The following is an 18,609-nucleotide window of genomic DNA, read 5'->3' on the forward strand; positions in this document are numbered from 1 at the left end:
AGATACCACTTATTTTTTCCCTCTCCAAATCATGGAACCAAGCCCAAGAAGCCCAGGAGAGTCCAAAGACCACTCAGGATCATATTTTGAACGTATGTACAATTTTCTGTGAGCAGTGTCTCATTTTGGTCACCTGCCTGGGAAGAACTTATTGTGGGGGCAGAAAGTGGAGGAGTACCGTCACCTTTCCCCCCCTCCCATTGTGACCCCTGCTTGCACTGCATGCTTATATAAAATCAGAAGCTCCCAGAAGTGGATCTGGAAAGTTTGGGGGATGTGGCCTTTCTGTAGCAAGACAGTGACTATGTAGCTTCCATCACCGACAAGTGTTTCCTTTACAGCACACTGTATGAGAATTGCCCAGACAGTACACTTCTGCTGAAGCTCCTGATATTGCCACAGCTATTGCCTTCACAATTTCTTTGCAAAAGGAATATTTCAAAATCATTACCTGCCAATACATACTCAGTTTAGCTCCAGCCCTATAAACTGAAACTTTGCATTAAATATGGCATCCTGCAAAAGCTAAGTCCCACTAACTAAAACACACAATAGTGTGAGCATTCTATCTTAGCAACCCGTTAATAAAGATTACCATACAATTAATAACATGAGCAATATATACCAGTGTTTCTCAAGTGTGGCCACCATTGCTGCATGCAGCCACCAGGGGCTTTTCTTACAGCTCAGCCTCCTGGGCTTTGACTGTGGGGAGTGGAAACAGGGCCCCTCCCTGGTGCTCTTGGATGCACCTCCTTGGTGTTGGTTGCTGGGGCTGACAGCAGGGGTTGGGCCCTGCCTCCCTCTGGAGCACAATGCTGGAGGAGCAGGCAGCTGGTGAGTTCACTAGGGGCTCTGGATTTGGGCTCCAGCCCTGGGTTCCGACTGTGCAGCAGGGTGCCCCAGGTTCTTGCCACGTGGCTTTGGGCTCTGTCCCCCAGCCAGGGGCTTCAGAATCTAGCCCCCGCTGCCTCCCCCGGCCACCCACCCACACCATTGCCCCCACCAACCCCCTCATCCAGGGCTTAATTTGTCCCCAGGATTGCTGGAGCTAAGTCCACTGTGAAAAGTGATGATACTTGTATGTTTGTTAAGATCATGTTTCACAACAGATTTACATGCTAGCAATAAATAAATTACAAATGATTTGGACACGTATATGTCCATATTTATTTGTTTTTCTTAAAGCTAATTACTGTAAGTATGTTAGGAAAAAGTGTGAGAGCGACCATCAGCAAGAGTTGGCGGCCGCACTCTGAGGCCACCAAATAATTTGTCCTGAGAACCCCCTATAGGCCATCATTAAGCAGTGGATTAAATGTACTAAAGTTTATCTGCTCAACACAGGAGACTCAAAACAGCAGAGAGCCAGTCAGAAGTGATCTTTGCTCAGTGTCTGCAAGGTTCCACTGTGTAATGCTGCACTCCATTACCAAAAAGTGTTCAGAACTTGTTTATACTGCATCTTAAATTAAAATTAAAGGCAGCTGAAACAGTTCAAGGAGCAGGGTTTCTTCGGTGCGTTTTCTGATCCAAACACAGAGGGACTATAAATAATTAAAATAACTGATTTGCCTTAACAGAAGAGAGCAAAGTTCTAATGACTAAATGTCAAAGATGGGGAGAAATGCTGCTGACATGTATGTAGGTAAGGAAATAAAGTGCATAGAATTGTACTGCAAAAAATTTAATAGTTTTTCAGCCAAAGAAATGTCCAAAATATACAAGGTCACAATTAATACAAAATACATAAATAACACAACAGTACTGAAACAAATTGAGAAGCCTTTTTTTGCTGAACAGGACTGGTTTATACAAATAGGGCAGATGTCACCACAGCTTGTTGTAGGGTAGTTATGAATTTGGATTAATATACTGATTCCCTGATGATCTCTTCATTCTGAACAAATGTTCAATGTTAAACTGATGTTTAAATGATGACTGAAATAGACATCATGAAATTCAGTTACGGTTGCCTCCATCCTCAATTCTTAAATGTTAGGGAGGGGAGTGCGTGGATACAGAAAGGAAAACAAAAAAGGCACACTGTGGCATGAGTTGAGGCCAGAGATGCTAGCCTTTAAACTTCCTGGCTTTTGTCAGGGTGTAACATAACATTTATATTATATTACTTTAAGATGTAGGCTTTGAGTTCATTTTTCTTTTTTAAAGGGAAAAAACATTAGACACATCCACTACAGCTGTAGGTTTTTGTTTTTTTTTAAAAAAAGACTCCACCCATGAAACAGTGTTTGTGGGTCTAATCCCATAGTTCTTAGACAGTTTCCCCAGCTTCTTTTGGAGTTATGCACATTTTAAGAATGCAGGATCAGCCTCTATATTATTTTCCTATTAGTCTAGTTCACTTCGGAAGGACAAACTCTGGATGAAATAAATGCATACTAAGTAGATCAAAGCCATAGTTAAGCTGTGTCAGTGTGCTAATCATGAAAAAGGATTTACACAACTAAAAAGCTGTAAAAATTTTGTTTTAAATGTCTGGTGCAAACAGTTACGTTTAACCTTATGCTCTTTTAAATATCAATACTGCTTTTCAACAAAGGAAGGAAATAAAGCTTAAGACTAAAAACTTGTACCAAAAACAAAATCCACTTTTGTAATAATAATTATTTTTAAAGTACTTTGTAGGCCAAAATTTTGTGCATCAAATTCCAGCACAAAGTGATTTTAAAATTGTCCTGACACATGGCATTTATACCGTAATTATAAGCTCAACTCTATCGATAATGGCACAAGTTGTTCCGCTCTGATGTAATTGTATTCTAAGACTAGCTCTGTTTGTGAACTATGCAAGTACCTTTGGACCGATCATGAGACATGAAAATTATATCTTGAACTCTGACTTGAAAAACTAGAAATGGAAGTTACAAAAAGATACTATTCCAGAAATACTGCTTAACATTTAGATGTGATTGATCAGTTGATACAAAAATTTTCATTCAGTACAGCACCTACTAAAAACAAAAGATTGAAAAGCTATGCAAAAATTCATGAAGTTCCATATGTTTGGTTCCCTGAGAAAAACGTTTTATTTAGAAAGTTCTTTGGAATGCAATTTGTATGATGAATACATATTAACCTGTTAGACAGCTAAAGAGATCATCTCCTATTTTTATGTAGGGGATCAGAATCGAAGTATACGATTTTTTTTTTTTTTTTATAAATTAAAAGGTAAACCTTAACTCCAAGACAATGCCATTGTGAATGAGAGCAAAGAGTGACCAAAAATAAACTAGATATATTAACTCATCCTCTAATGATTTAATGACAAACCAGGGATTACAATTATTCAACATCAAGAATCTTAAGAAGGCAACGTTTCTAGTGTTTTTGTAAGATGTAGTTGTATCTGGTTAAACATACATTAGCCTGCATTTTACATTTGAATTTTAACACATTAGAATAGTGTTCCCTGAATGCATGCTAACAGGTTGTGTGTGTGTATACATACCATAACAGGAAAAATCCAAAGTTCTTAGCTGAGATGATAAATTCCAGAAGAGCAGACTTAGAAGTAGATAATGAAACTAAGTGTACAGGAAAATAATATATAAAAACTGCAACCACTTAATTTCCTTCCAGTTTGGAGTATGTTAAATAAAGGAAAGGGTAGTAAAAGCTTCCCTTCAGCTCACACCATGTAGACACATACCACTTAGCAGAAGAGAGAAAGCTTATGGTGTTTTTACAAGCACTTCTGAACCGCATGGGCACCCCCCCCCCCTTTTTTTTTTTTTTTTTTAAAAAGGTTGTACCTTTCCCTGTCTATCCATTAATCTTCTATGAAAATTTTTCACCAGTACATTAACACCACAATGGGCGGGGGAAAGTGGGAGGGAACATTGAGGGAGTCAATAATTGGAAGGTTAAGTGGCAAGTGGGAGTACACACCACACTAACACCTGGGATCCCCACAACCCATCAAATAATTCATGGCTACACTGTGTTCCATTTTCCATTACAATCAATGAAGGTAGATACCATGGAATTATCAATTTAGGTTGTCTCAGTTAAGTACATGTGAACAAAGCAAGTACCTTTGTTACATGAACAGTAGCTACTTGAATACTTAGGGTACTTCAGATTGATTTTTAAAATTAGACAAGCTATATTTGAATCCCACCTACTAGGCAAACGATGATTAATTAGCTCAGTCCTTCTACTTTAAACACACAAAATATTGAAGTGGGGTTGTGGAGGGTGTGTAGAATACTTGTCCAACTGTTTTGACAAAAATTGTTAAGTGGCACCTTTCAAAGTTACAAGTTTAACGTTCAACACTTTTGTCACATGAAAAAAACATGAAAACGGTAAAAGTACATTGTAAAATTATTTTCAGAATGCACGATGAACCAGTTAATTGTGCTACTTTAAATAGGACTATCTTAACTTAACACAAGCTACTCCAAGTCAGTGGTGAGTATATGTCTGAAAAAACAAACCTAGGTAATCCTTGCTCCCAATATGACATCAGATTAAGCCATTTAAAATTGTTTTTAGAAGAAATAAAATTTTCCATGAAAAAATGAGAGAGACACTCTACAGCCAAGCAACCCACTCTTCCATCCCAACACTCATGACCATAAACATTTACTACTGAAAGCACATCAGCCAGTGAACCCAATCACTTACATATCAGGTTATTCACAAATGTGTCTGTCTGCTAAGTCTACACTTTTGTTTGCTTGTTTTAAGACAAATGCAATTTTTTCCTTTTCTTATAAAGAAGACTCAGGGCAATATGGGTAGATTTAGCCCTGAATTGCAAATGATTTGTTACCTCTCTTCCTTCTTTCCACCTACACCTATCTTTACACAGATAGTAAGTCAAAGGCCTAAAGGATTTGTTGATGTACACAATCTCATCTCATTTAGCATTTATCCAAGCACGTCTGCAAGCTCTCTCTCACACAAGGTGGAAGCGTTTTTAACAACCTTTCTTCTACAATTAGACAACTCCGTTTCAGAGACTGACATTCTTCTAGTTCAGCAGGAAGCGATTCAAGGTAGTTCCCAATCAGCTCTAGCTGAACAAGGTTCAACAGTTGACCGACACGAGGAGACAAACTCGTCAGGCTGTTATGTCCCAGAAGTAAACATTGCAGCTTTTTGCACTGAAATAATCCATCTGGCAGTATCTCAATCTACAAAGAGGAAGGAGGACATGCCAATTAAAGCTTGTTAACCTATACAGAAACTGCGTATTTTTCATTACCCAATGCACTTTTTACCCACAAAATGCTTTTAAATGAACAAAAGATACAGAGTAAATAAAGGACAATTTTGTATGCTACAAGTGATACATTCAGGAGAAAGTCTGCTTTCAATATTTAGATGAAAACAGTGCTGTGTGTATCTCTGGTTATGAATGTGACTAGGTGAGAAGTTTAATTCTTCACAGAACATCAAGGAAATCTAAAAATCAAATTGTTTTTCCTACTTATGCTCCTTCTTAAGAATTATGCTTAATAAATGACATTCCTTTGGCACCTCCTAAGAACCCCACAATCCTTTTGGCAAGGCAGGCAGAACTGCATCCATGCAGTACAGCAAGTACTCAGAGGCCTGGTCTGCTCTACAAATACTTTAATAATATTTGAACACAGCTGTGAACAATCAAGTTAGATAAAACACTGCTGAACCCAACTGAACAGTCATTATAGACTAGGCCAACTTACACAGAACATCTGTGTCAACTACCTGATTATTTAGATCCTGCATTTACCAGTTTTAAAAAAAATAAAATAAAAAAAATCACTTCCCCTCTCAGTTAACTGGGTTTCACATCCCTGTTGTTTACAATGCCATAAAGCTGGTGAGCTCTAGCAGGCCACAGAGTCTTCAAGAAGAAACAGGGTAGACAAAAATCAGAATTTATAAAGCTTAAAGTAATGTAAAAGTTCTACTTACATGGTTTTTTGTCAGAGCGAAGTACTGCAGATTTGTCAAATAACTGATTTCTTCCGGAATAGAAGTTAGTTTGTTATAGCTAAGATCCAAATAATGTAGCTTTTTACAAAGAAATAGCTGCAGTGGAACATTTTTAATGTTATTGTAATTTAAATACAGTTGTTCCAGGTTTGATAATGCACCGATCTGCACAGGGACATATGAAATGGCATTGTGCCACAATTTTAAGCAAGATAGGTTCTTGAGATGTTGAAAGCTCATTATTTCTTCCACTGTTCTGAGATTATTCTCTTTTAAGTCTATTTCAGACAAATTGTTTAGGGTAAAAATAGAATGTGGAATGCGCTCTAAATCACAGGAGATCAACTCCAAGGTTCTCAGGTTTACCAACTTTTTCAAGTTATTTAGTACTACCAGTTTATTTCCCTCATTATTGATAGATAAGTTTTGCAGTGAAGGCAATAGGTCTGTAACCACCTGAGGTATACGGGAAAGGCTGTTCTTTAAGTAAATTGTTCTCAGATTCTTTAGATCCTGAAAGCCTTCATTGTATATAGAGTTGTGGTAATCTAGCACAAAACATCCTGTTAAACATAATTCCTTGAGGTTTTTTAGATGAAAGACCCAAAGTGGAATCCTTCCGATTTCACTAGATTTTAGACGCAGTGTTTTCAGATTTTCTTCTAGAAAGTTTAGTGCTGGGTAATCCACAGTTAATGATGAATGATAAATATTCATTTCTTTGAGATTGACTAACTGAGTCACCGTTGAAGGAAGCTTGGCTTCAGGAATGAGTTCCAAGCTTAGAACTTCTATTTCAGTCAGTTCAAAGACATTGTCTGGAAGACCAGTTAGCATGAAAAGATGAAGTTCCATCTTGTCCTGGGAATTTCGTATTAATTTACTTTTCAGTTTTTCCACTGACCACTGATTGTTAAGATTTATCTGTTTCAGTCGGTTTTCACTCAAATCAGATAGAAATATTGAGAACCGTTGTGAATAAAGTGGATCATACTGATCTGCTAAGTGAAGAATAAATGCAAAGTCATTCTTTACATCAGGGATATCACTGTAATTGCTTTTCTCTCTTAACTTCTCAAAAGAATATTGCTTAAGTGAACTTCTCAACATCCACCACAAACTGTAAGTGCAGGTCAGGCCATAGAAGGTCACTAAAACAACATAAAATGAAGCTAATACTTTAAAAATTTCTGCAAGTGTATAAACACATTGGTACCTTTTGTAACCTGTAAAGGCTTGAACATCAATTACACAATCAATTTCAAGTGTAATAAAAGTTAAATAATAGGAGACATAAATCATTATTATTATAAATACAATGACTTTGATTATAATCTGTTTCATGTACACTCTATATATGACATCCTTCTCTTCAACATGTACTCTGAATCTTTTCACTTTTTCAAATATAGCTTTAGCTTGTTCCCCTTCTTTTTTGTCTAGAACACTCGAAGAGTTCTCTCTTCCAGTTGTTTCTAAACCAGGCTGTGCATACGGCAGAGACTGCCTGCTTGCCTCTGTATCCGTTGAACTGCCAGGTGATGAAAGCAATATTTTGGATTTGGATAGTGGCAGACTCTTCACAGACTGCTCAGCAACTGTTTCTGAGAGGGCTCGTGTTGTCCATGGAGAATCAAAACACTTGTGAAGAATGGCTACAAAGTGCTCAAGCCTTGAACTTGTGCTAGGATAGTAGAGCCAAAAGTTACTGCAAGCTGCAAAAATGAAAGTATGCAGAAGCACTAGATATGGGAAAAATTTGGCAAACCAATGAAGCTGTCTTTCGTAACACACTGCGTCAATATAGGAATACTGCTGCCGATGAAGATCATTCTGGATTCTCAAAGGGAGAATTATTTGTGTGGCAGAGCTAGAGGACACGTTAAGGTTCGTTTTAACCAAATCCCAAGGCACTGCACAATGACTGTCAAATTCTACCTTACAAGGAAGACAACACAACACTCTAGTTTGAGTGAGCTGGAGAGCCCCGGCCAGTACAGCGACTAGCAGCATAATCATGGTGAGGTAATACCAGAAGACATCCCACCATGGTTTTAATATGTGGTAGGATGACTGAGCGTCTGCTAAATATCTGAGTTCAGTTAGCGTAATCATGACTTTCACCTGTAGGACAGCAGCAACTAGAGAAGAGAAAGAGAAAGATCCTTAGAACAAGTGCTCAAATCTATTTACTTAATATAATCAAATTATGCAATGCAGTTATTTTAAGTTCTGATTATTAGGCAGTTTACTCCTTTATAAACAAGCATAACAACACTGATCTAGTGGACTGAGCTTTGGACTATGGCCCAGCAATTCCCAAATTGTAATCCTAGTACTTGCATAAAATTGAATAATGAATTGGTGGAAGTCATTTAGGGCCTGATTTAACCCCCAAAGTCAATGGGAAAACTACCTAAAGTAGGTGTGTTCTGAGTCGTTCCACTGATTCTTCCAATAGAACTTTACCAGTGAGACTAAAAACAAGAGTAGTCCCACTGAATTCAAAGTTAAGCATTGATAGGGTGCTTTGTTCAGTCATGGTCTTGTGATCTCAGTGCCACAGTTTTTCCATCTGTGAAATGGGGCTAAAACTTATGTGGCTCACAAAGGTATTGGAAGTATTTAGAGAAATATATGTAACATTCTGTAAATACTAAGTAAATGATTAGGAAAGGCTTCAATGCTGACAATCTGACCTCAAGTCAGAGCACATTTCTCTTTTAATAAAAAGAGATGAACTCATTGATAAGACCAAGTTTTGGTCCATTTCAGATAAAGTAAACATGTCTTACAATATGAACATTTAAACAAGAGGAGTTCAAACAGCATTATATGCATCAGAGATGAGACAGACCCTTTGGTCATTCCATTTTCTACTGCTCTGAGACAGGAACAGCTACAAAAATGTGGAACTCAGCTAGGGAAATTGTTACTGGAAAACACAAATAGCAGTTCACTTATTGTTTAGCATTTAAAGTTATACAGTACTAAACATTACATTGCTCCTTTTGGGAAAGGCACTTGAATCACAGCATAAAGAGTTAAGACTGCTCTTGGCCATTACTTACTCCTGGGGGAATTCCGTATCACTGCGTATGTGCAGAATTCATGTCCCCCCACCCCGCGGATTTTTTTCCTCCGCAGAATATAGATTTTGCTGGGGAGGCGCTGCAGTTACACCTTTCACCCTCCAGGGGCTGCTGTGGTGCCAGAAGAGAAGACGGCCAGTCATCGGAGCCAGGTGAGGATGCATGGGACAGACAGAGCAGGGCACATGGGACTGCTGGGGGTGGGGTCACAGACTGGGGTTCAGAACGACTAGTGGAGTGGACAGACTGGGGCATGGGCTCAGGAGCTAGAGGAGGACGGCATTGAGCCAGGGACTGAATGGGAGGGGGCTACATGGGGACGGGGGCAGATGTGCCTGACTGAATGGGAGAGGCTAGGGGTCTGCATGGGGGAGGCACCCCAACAATCCTCCCTCTCCGACCCCCTGCAAAAAAATTATGTTTCATACTTCTCCCACCCATACCCAACAACCCTCCAGGTTCACTCCTAGGCTTCTTCCCAGCAATTACTTCCCTCTCCCTCAGCTCCTCTGTTACCCATGCCCTGACTCTGCCAAGTCTTCACACTGTTTCTGAGGGGTGCGGGAAATATGTTTCTGTATTGTAGTTTAAATGAATTATTATTACTCAAAATCCATATTAATATGTCTAGTAAGGAATCTGTCAAAAAATATTTCCTAATTTTTTTTGTCTGTATTGTTACAGACAAACTTGCTGACAGGCATTTTGAAATAAATTACCAAAATAATTGAAACTGGTGTGATTACATTGTGTTATTTTGAAAAATAAAATATGCAGAATTTTGCAAAATTTTAAAACATTGTGCACAGAACTTTTAAATTTTTTCGTGTAGAATTCCCCCAGGAGTAATTATCCTAGCCAGATTACTATAGCCAATTAGTACAGAATAAGGAGAACATGTCAATCTTGATGAGATATCAGCAGTACCGCCTGACATAGACTTGCTGATATTAGACGGAATTCTGTTTAACTGAGGAAAACAGAACACCCCAAATAGACTAGAAATGCAGTACAACTTTGATGGCTGACACCCTATAATTCACATAGCCGCCGCCCCCCCCATAACCCTTCTGTCTTTCCCCAGCAAAAATTTAGGAGCAGAGTTCTACAGAGAAGTGTATGCTTACCAACACTTGGTTTTATAAGATATGCTACAGAATAGAAAACTAGCATGGTATGGTATTATAATTAAACACAACTAAGTGAAGAGAAATACAGATCATGACTCATTGTGTTTGCAATTTTGCTTATTCCTAATTCACAAAATTCAATAGTCAGGGTAAGTGGCCCAATCAGTGTGTATTAGCAAGGCTCTATTGTATTTTACATGTTAATGACAGTAAATAGTTGAGTTTATTTTAATTCAGCACATGCAAATCAATATTTATTTACATACTATACTTAAAATGTTCATACTTACTTTACTAGTTAAACAGAATAAGATACACAACCATCTTCAATCAGGAGGTCTACACCTTTTAAAATTCCTTGGACATGCCATCTTTGCATTTATCTTCATTCTGCATGGGAAAACATTGGGAGTACAGTTGAAGTAGCTGAGACTATTTTGAATAGAGAGCAAGTAGGTCAGCCTTAATCAGAATTCTTACCCCATTGCTGATGTGACCTGTTTAAAGTGTATGCTTTACAAGCACATTCTCTAATTCAGCATGTTCTCCATTTTTCAGCTGCAACAACAATATACTCAGAAACAATCTGAAGGTCAAGTTTTCTGCACCATGCCAAACCCATACGAAAGACAAACAAAAAGGAAACCACATAAAAGAACTTATCCCTAATACTGGGTGGCAATGCTATAGTTTCCTGCTAAATGGCTATGTGGGAGGAATCTGCATGATTTCAAGAAATGCAAGATATAATTTAGTCCATTTCAATATTTTTTTCAACATTGACATACAAAGAGGTAATAGTTTCCATTACAAGAGTACAAATTCTACTATCTGGGACAAGCTAATAAAATATTGCCAAATAACATTAATATCCATACTCTGGATGCTACTAATCCAAAGTTACAAGATGCTAGAGCTGGGCAAACTGATTAGAAAGTATACTTTTGTCTGGTAATCTTTGGGGTGCCTCAACTCCAAAGGGTTTAAAAGGCAAGCAGCCACAGGACTAAACCGAACTGTTTCCCTGGTCCTTCTACAAGATTTAAGGGAGATGGAATGGATGGAAAAAACCTCTCACTTTGCTGAAGCCAATTTTTATGAAATGAGGAGACAGTGGGCTGTTTCTAGGAACCTCTTAATGAAAAGCAATTGAAGGAGGACTCAGATAGCTATTGTCCACCCCTAAAGACAAATCAAATATCAGAGAATCAAAATGCTAGATGTTAGAGTACAGATAGTCAGGCCTGCCTGTAAAGGCCTATACTTAAGAACTTGGGTGTATTTTTATCATTTAGTTAGTTACAGGAGTATAAAAACAAAGAATCAAAATCACAGTCCACCTGTGTATGGGCCTTCTCTCACGAGGATAGTCTGAAGCCTTGTTCTTAGTCTAAGGCCTTTGGCTAAGCAGCAGGGGCAGCCATAAGATGGGAAGTCTAGGGTCATACCCTCACATTCCAAACTAGTCACATTGAAATAAGGTGGTATTGGGCTGTTAGGAAGACAATCCTGTCCTGACAGTGCCCATCACCACCAGATAAAGAAACAGATCTTAAGATGGTTAAAGAAAACTTAGTTTGACAGCATCCTGTCTGGCAAGAAATCACTCATTAATGGTTGTGAAACCCTCATTTCTGTATTGTTTTATCTTTATGGCCCCCACTTTTCTATTGTTAATCTGTCTGGTTCTCTAATTGTTTCTGTCTATTGTATAATTAATTCTGATAGGTGTAAGTTAATTAGGCTAGTGGGATATAATTGGTTAGAGAATTATGTTACAATATATTAGGATTGGTTAGTTAAATTCAGTAAAATGATCGGTTAAGGTATAGCTGAAAATATTATTATATAAACTGGGTCAAACAGGAAGTAGGGGGAAGGGAAATTGGAATCATGTTCGCTAAGGGGGGCAAAATGGGAACAGGGACACAGGCAAGGCTCTGCAGCGTCAGAGCTGGGAAGGGGGACATGGGATAAACGCTCTACGGCGTCAGAGCTGGAAAGAAATGGAGTACTTCTGGCACCTTAGAGACTAACAAATTTATTTGAGCGTAAGCTTTCGTGAGCTACAGCTCACTTGCTGTAACTCACGAAAGCTTATGCTCAAATAAATTTGTTAGTCTCTAAGGTGCCACAAGTACTCCATTTCTTTTTGCGGATACAGACTAACACGGCTGCTACTCTTGAGAGCTGGGAAGGGGGACACGGGGTAAATGCTCTGCGGCATCAGAACTGGGAACAGAACACTGGGGAACAGACTATCGGCATATAGAGCTAAGCTCGACTGGTGTGAAGGGCTGAGGGATATGCTTGCTTGGAAAGTAACCCCAATAAACATTGCATTGTCTGCACTTCTGGTCTTCTGCTTTCTGTCTATGTGACAAGAACCAGGGGAGAGGGTGAAGGGAAAGCTCTCTAACACTAGAACTCCACCAGATTTGAACATCTAGACAAACAACCTTTTTGCCCCTCCTGGGTATATGCTTGCAGAGATCCACTCTTAAACAAGCTGAAAGAATCAGGGATTGCTAACTTCAAAGGTCCATTGCAAAATGAATCCTGATACTTTCTAAATTCAAATTTTCTGTTGGTATAGCCCCCTCTCTTGCTTCTTAAAACAAAACACTTAAGTTCAAGACCATGAAAAATGGTACTGCAAATATCCAAATTAAGGCCTTGGTCCTGCAAATGACTTCAGGTGGACCTAGCCCCACTGAAGCCAGTGAGCCTCTGTGCAGGGGTCCACCTGCACTGAGTCTGCTGCAGAAAGAGGGCTGTCGAACTGCTGCATTCAATTCCAACCTAGAATAAAAAGGCAATTTTAACTTTCCTGTAAGTTTAAGTAATACAAAGGCTTAAATCCCAATTAGCAAAGTGTTTAATCACATAATTAAGCGTGCAATGCATAGTAATGGAGACAACATGAGAAACTCATAGGACTGGTCAGAAGTTTCTGTTGGAATGATTTTCTGATTTTTTTTTTTTTTTTAAGTCCAATTTTTTAGTAGGAAAATTTCAATTTTCCATCAGGAACCTCAGAAGAACAGCTTCCCAGCTGCCCCGGGGAAGGCTTTGTCAATTCTACTTTCTGCCTGCAGGTAAAAAGTGAAATTGACAAAAGCCTTCCAGGAGGGCTTCTGAGTCTTCTGACTCTCTGCTTGCCCGCCTCCCTCCCAGACTCCAAGCTCCAGGGCCAGACAGCTCTGCCCCTTACGTCTCCTCCCAACTCTGAGACTGGAGAAGCCTCTCCACCTCCTGCCAGCTTTGGAACTGGAGAGGCTGAGCACCCCACCTCTTGGCCTTCAAGAGCTGCAGGGGGGGGAGAAACAACACAGAAGACATACCCTCTGCATCTCTGGCCGCTAGGCTGAAAAAGATTCTTTCAGTTAAAAGAAAAGGAGTACTTGTGGCACCTTAGAGACTAACAAATTTATTTGAGCATAAGCTTTCGTGAGCTACAGCTCACTTCATTGGATGCATTCAGATGAAGTGAGCTGTAGCTCATGAAAGCTTATGCTCAAATAAATTTGTCAGTCTCTAAGATGCCACAAGTACTCCTTTTCTTTTTGAGAATACAGACTAACACGGCTGCTACTCTGAAATCTTTTCAGTTTGACATTCTGCGTCCTACACTGCTGAAGTTTATCTGAACAAAGTTTGTTTTTTGTTTAACAGTGAAGTAAAACTGCAATTCACTCTTTGTCCCATTTGAAGTTGAAGAGCTTTTCCTCCTTCTAGACAGAGAAGTCTCACTGTGTAGTAGATTACTTGTGTATTCTAAATGGAGGGGCTGCTTTCATATGGATTTTAAATTACAGTAGTTTTAAATACAGTACCTGCTTGCGTTGGCCACTTCCAATCCCTTATTTACAACCCATTTAAGAATATCCAGCTCTTGCCAATAGGTCCCTATGGCTTTGATTCCATAAAGCATTCCTATTCAGAAAGGCTGTGTATGTGTTTTCCTGAACTGGGGCCTATGAGAGGACTTGCTAGAATTATAATATACAGACACAGTTCTCTGTGCTTTATTCAGTTTATATGCAGCTCGTTTACTGCTTGCCTGCAGTTGCTAAAGCCTAATTCACGGCTATTCTGGCTGGGTACCCACAGTCCCCGGCCTAAAATCAGTCTGTATGTTACTACTACCTGCCACACTTTAATAAGCCTTTGAAACTGATGAGGGTCAGCAACAGAAAGCTCTGAGTAAAATTAAGATGGTTTTAAAACAAAGCACAAAAAGTTGCCTTTGAATAGACTGCACATTAAAAAGATGTTTATTTACCCCCGCCTCACTGGACTCTCTTCAAATAGAAGAGAGACACTCCTTGTACGAGGCAAAGGGTTTTGCCAAGCAAATAAACCAATAAATTAGATACTAATGGTGTTTAGCAACTGTAATTGTGTCTCAATTCACTTATTACATTTCCTCCTTTGGCCAGAAATGGACTGCTTTTTACCATTTATTACAGGCTAAGAACAATCCAGATCTACTGTGGAGGTAAAAGAAAAAATGGGGTGGATACTAAAATTTGGAATATAACTTGGGCATACAGAATAATTGCAAAGAGCACATGATATAGTCGTTACACCCAATTATGGCAGGCCCCTGACTGACAAATCAGCTAAAAGTCTCTCATTATATTTACAAAATATTCCTTAAAAAAATCCATACCATACTCTAAGAGGTGTTTCCAATCAGTCAATCTGCTACGAGTGGGTCATAAGTACCATGTTAGACCTTATCCTTTACACTTAAAGTGTGTCTATTCTGGCAGAATATATACTTCTAACCCTTGTGCATTGTTGCTCAAGCTTATTCTTCTTCTGTAATGAATCACACTTCCATATTGTTCATCATTCATCTTTTTATCCCATCCATTTTAAAAGATTGTAGTATGGCCCAGAAAAAAATTCCTAATTTAACACTGTCAAAATACACAGCGTACAATATTTCAGTGTTACATGAATATACCTACAGGATACCTACAGGCAGTGCTTAATTTGTTATGAAAGCAGTGCCGGGGCTCAAGCAAGTTTTTTTTACTTCATAACAGATGTGGTAAGCCCAGCGGTGCCAGGGCAACGAATTTGCCAAGTTTAGAGACATAAATTAAGTACTGCCTACAGGGGACTATGCTATAAAGATTTAAGAGACAGCAAGAAGTGTAACGTTGCTGTCACATCCTGCACAACTGTACCCCACTTCCTTAGACACAGAGAGAGAAACCAGTTCAGAAACTGAGACAGAAAATTCAAGCAAGTCTACATTAAATACCATACTGATGCCGCTGTAATTTCTTTCAAAGATTTCTTCTTGTAGCTATAAAGACCTGCTTTAGTCACTAGTGAAATACTACAGGTATGGCTATGTATTTTACAGGGCCTCTCATTCTCAGGCCTCATCTACATTATGAACTTGAACTATTACTGACAAGTAATTAGCAACAATTACAGCTGAACTGAACTGATGAGGTGCCTGATTTAACTGCAAATGCAGGGAAACTTCATCTAGCCTTCTTTCAGATGGAAAGTTACACTATTTCACAGCGTAAGCAAGGCTGCCACAGAATACAGCAGCCCATAGAACTCAATGTAAAATAAAGCAATACAGCGATTATCCTTCATATTGTTTGATAAAGAGTTATGCATGTCCTTTAAAAAATGATGGTAGTCAGGACAGAAAACAGCAAACTCAAATCAATTCAAAACAAAGACTGATGAAAATATGTCCCAAGATATTTTTAATAAACTAATAATGAGAAAGCAGGACCTAGTGACAGTTTCTTAGAACAGTTCTATAAAGCAAAGACTACAATGAGCTTTTGTTTATATACATATGGAAGTTTTCATATAAGTGAAACTAAACTATGTGCATATATATATTTTACACACACACAGTTCCCTTTGTCAGTTTTTTTTCCTATAACACACACATCCAGAAGGTTGCTACCTTTTACTGTATATCCCAGACAGACTATGTGTTTTCTCTAGTCTCTGACCACAAGAACATTTTTCTATTAGAAAAATTCAAGTGTCATACTACTAAGTTTTTTAGTGTTTATACACCATCTGGACTGGTTAATAATTAAATTCTGAAACCTCTGGCAAACTATGCTTGTGCATTAAAATTAACTTATAGGCATTAATCCTACTTATAACTTCAGTGTTTAATTCTGTAATATTTAAGCAGTTAACATCCCACCATTTTGTACTATATTTAACAATAATTTTGCTTAAACCAATTTTATTAAAATAAAAGATCCTTATTCCAGATCAGATCTGTAGTTTGAATACGTCTGAGTGACTCATGAAATGAAATAAAGTTTAAGTGTAGCGGATTTGACAGTTCTAATTCCATCTCGGCAGCTTTTAACCCATATCAAAGCCATAAAAGCTTTTCAAAGTGCTTTAATTCAACTGGCAATCTTTCCTAAAAGATTGAAAAATTCATCCTTACAGTAATTCTGCCCATTTCACTGGAATTACATCACAGACTAAATTGGCCTGTCACCCTGACAGCAAAACACTGGAACTAGTTAGTTTCCAGGTACAGTAACTCCTCACTTAAAGTCGTCCCAGTTAACATTGTTTCACTGTTACGTTGCTGATCAATTAGGGAACATGCTCGTTTAAAGTTGTGCAATGCTCCCTTATAACATTCTTTGGCAGCTGCCTGCTTTTTTTCACTGCTTGCAGGAAGAGCAGCCCATTGCAGCTAACTGGTGGGGGCTTGGAACCAGAGTGGACAGACAGCCCCCCATCAGCTCCCTGTTCCTCTAAGTTCCCTGTGGAGCAGCCACCCAGCAGGCTACCAGTTGCTGGCAGTTCAGCTGTCCCTCCCCCCACTGCCATATGCTGCTCCTGCCCTCTGCCTTGGAGCTGCTCCTGGGAGCCTCCTGCTTGCCGTGCAGGGGAAGGGGAAAGAGGGGGAGCTAATGTCAGGGTGTCCCCCTCCCCCCTACTCCTGCCCCCCCTTACGCCTTCTCCATAGACAGGACAGGGCTTAGGATAGAGAGAGCTTACTGGCCACAGCTGCTGTCTCAAATTTCCGATTTTTTTAAAGGCAATGTACTTAGAATGGGGTCAGTATACTTAAAGGTGCAATGCACATCTCTCTCTCTCTCCCCCACACACAGGGTGTCTCTCTCTGTCTGCCATGCTGTCTCCCCTCCCTCCATTCGTACTGCCTTGTAGGGTGTGAGGCTACATTAACAACGTGTTAACCCTTGAGGGCTCAGCCAAATGTTAGTTCATCATTTAGCAGTAAGGCATTCCCTGGAAAATATCCCACCCTCTTCCTTTACCACCTCAACCAAGCTTCACAATAATCATTGCTGTGTACAGTATTAAATTGTTTGTTTAAAGCTTATACTGTGTGTGTATTTGTGTTTATATATATAAATATTTGTAATATTGCTAGGGACTACATCCTTTATAAATTGTAACGAATTACTAGTGTTTTGTTTCTGTTGACCACCCCGTAAGACTTTCAGACCTGAAGTAATTATTTACAGTAACTCTTCGCCTAACACTGTAATTATATTCCTGAAAAATGTGACTTCAAGCGAAATGATGTTAAGCGAATCCAATTTCCCTATAAGAATTAATGTAAATGTGTGTGTGTGTGTGGGGGGGGGGGGGGTTAGGTTCCAGGGAAATTTTTTTCACCAGACAAAAAAAACTATATTTAAAAATATTTTAAAAAATCTAAAAAGTTTTGTTATACTACTTTGTCTTGTGATCTCTAGATTTTGCTATCACTTGTCAAAGCTGCATAATTTATGCCACATTATATATATTAGACCCAGAAGCTGCATTTTTCTCCTCTCCCCAGGAATGCTGAACTGGGAGGAAAGGATGTGGGTGTGTGAGAGGAAGACTCACTGAACAGAAGTTTCAGTTCTACTTTTAAAGAGATATTGCTTTTTGTTGACAATTCATAACTAGCAGTCTTTAATGAGCCCACTGTTACGTATTATTGGGCTCAAATTACAATACATTAACCAATGAAAACATATTTATGTAGTCCACACCTTGACAAGCATTTTAGATGACTCTCTAATTCTGTAGGTTCTCTTTTCCAGAAGAGCACACGCATCAAGTCTTTTCAACCAGCGTCTTTCAGAAGGCCCCCTTCTGTTATTCCAGTGAGACAGGATGTACTTTCTGGCCCTGATAAGAGACACCAACAATTTTTACTTAAAATGTATCCAATACTATTATTGCCAAGTCACTGATTAGGCAAGCTGTAGTTCCTGACCTCCAACACTAATTGCAGAAGCTTTGGAGGAAAAGCAATGTTCAAAAGCAAATAAAAGACTTCAAGCGAGAAATTAATTTGAACTTAAAGTTACATAAGGGATAATTTTTAGAAATCTGAGCGATAGGAACTATATTAGACACTAACAGTATTCCCGTACTAAGAGAAAGTG

At 38.9% G+C, this 18,609-nt stretch overlaps 1 protein-coding gene across 9 annotated transcripts in view; it reads right to left on the reverse strand.

Moving 5' to 3' along the window:
• Positions 1 to 1,671: 1,671 nt before the first annotated feature.
• The window catches only part of LRRC8B (leucine rich repeat containing 8 VRAC subunit B), a 44,794-nt gene continuing 27,856 nt past the window's right edge, over positions 1,672 to 18,609 (reverse strand). For 2 of the 9 annotated variants that reach the window (XM_037906219.2, XM_043521076.1), the window contains exons 3-6: positions 18,211 to 18,349; positions 10,465 to 10,564; positions 5,932 to 8,093; positions 1,672 to 5,165 (exon numbers count right to left, since the gene is read on the reverse strand). In XM_037906219.2, coding sequence (XP_037762147.1) covers positions 4,893 to 5,165; positions 5,932 to 8,067 — 2,409 coding nt within the window. In that variant the 5' untranslated portion in view covers positions 8,068 to 8,093; positions 10,465 to 10,564; positions 18,211 to 18,349 and the 3' untranslated portion in view covers positions 1,672 to 4,892. Of the gene's footprint in view, positions 8,094 to 9,023; positions 9,156 to 10,464; positions 12,977 to 18,210; positions 18,350 to 18,609 lie in introns of those variants that run through there. The other 7 variants (XM_043521074.1, XM_043521072.1, XM_043521078.1 and 4 more) reach the window with 7 other exon arrangements.

This window comes from Chelonia mydas, chromosome 8 (assembly GCF_015237465.2).
Source record: "Chelonia mydas isolate rCheMyd1 chromosome 8, rCheMyd1.pri.v2, whole genome shotgun sequence".
NCBI classification, from domain to species: Eukaryota; Metazoa; Chordata; order Testudines; family Cheloniidae; genus Chelonia; species Chelonia mydas.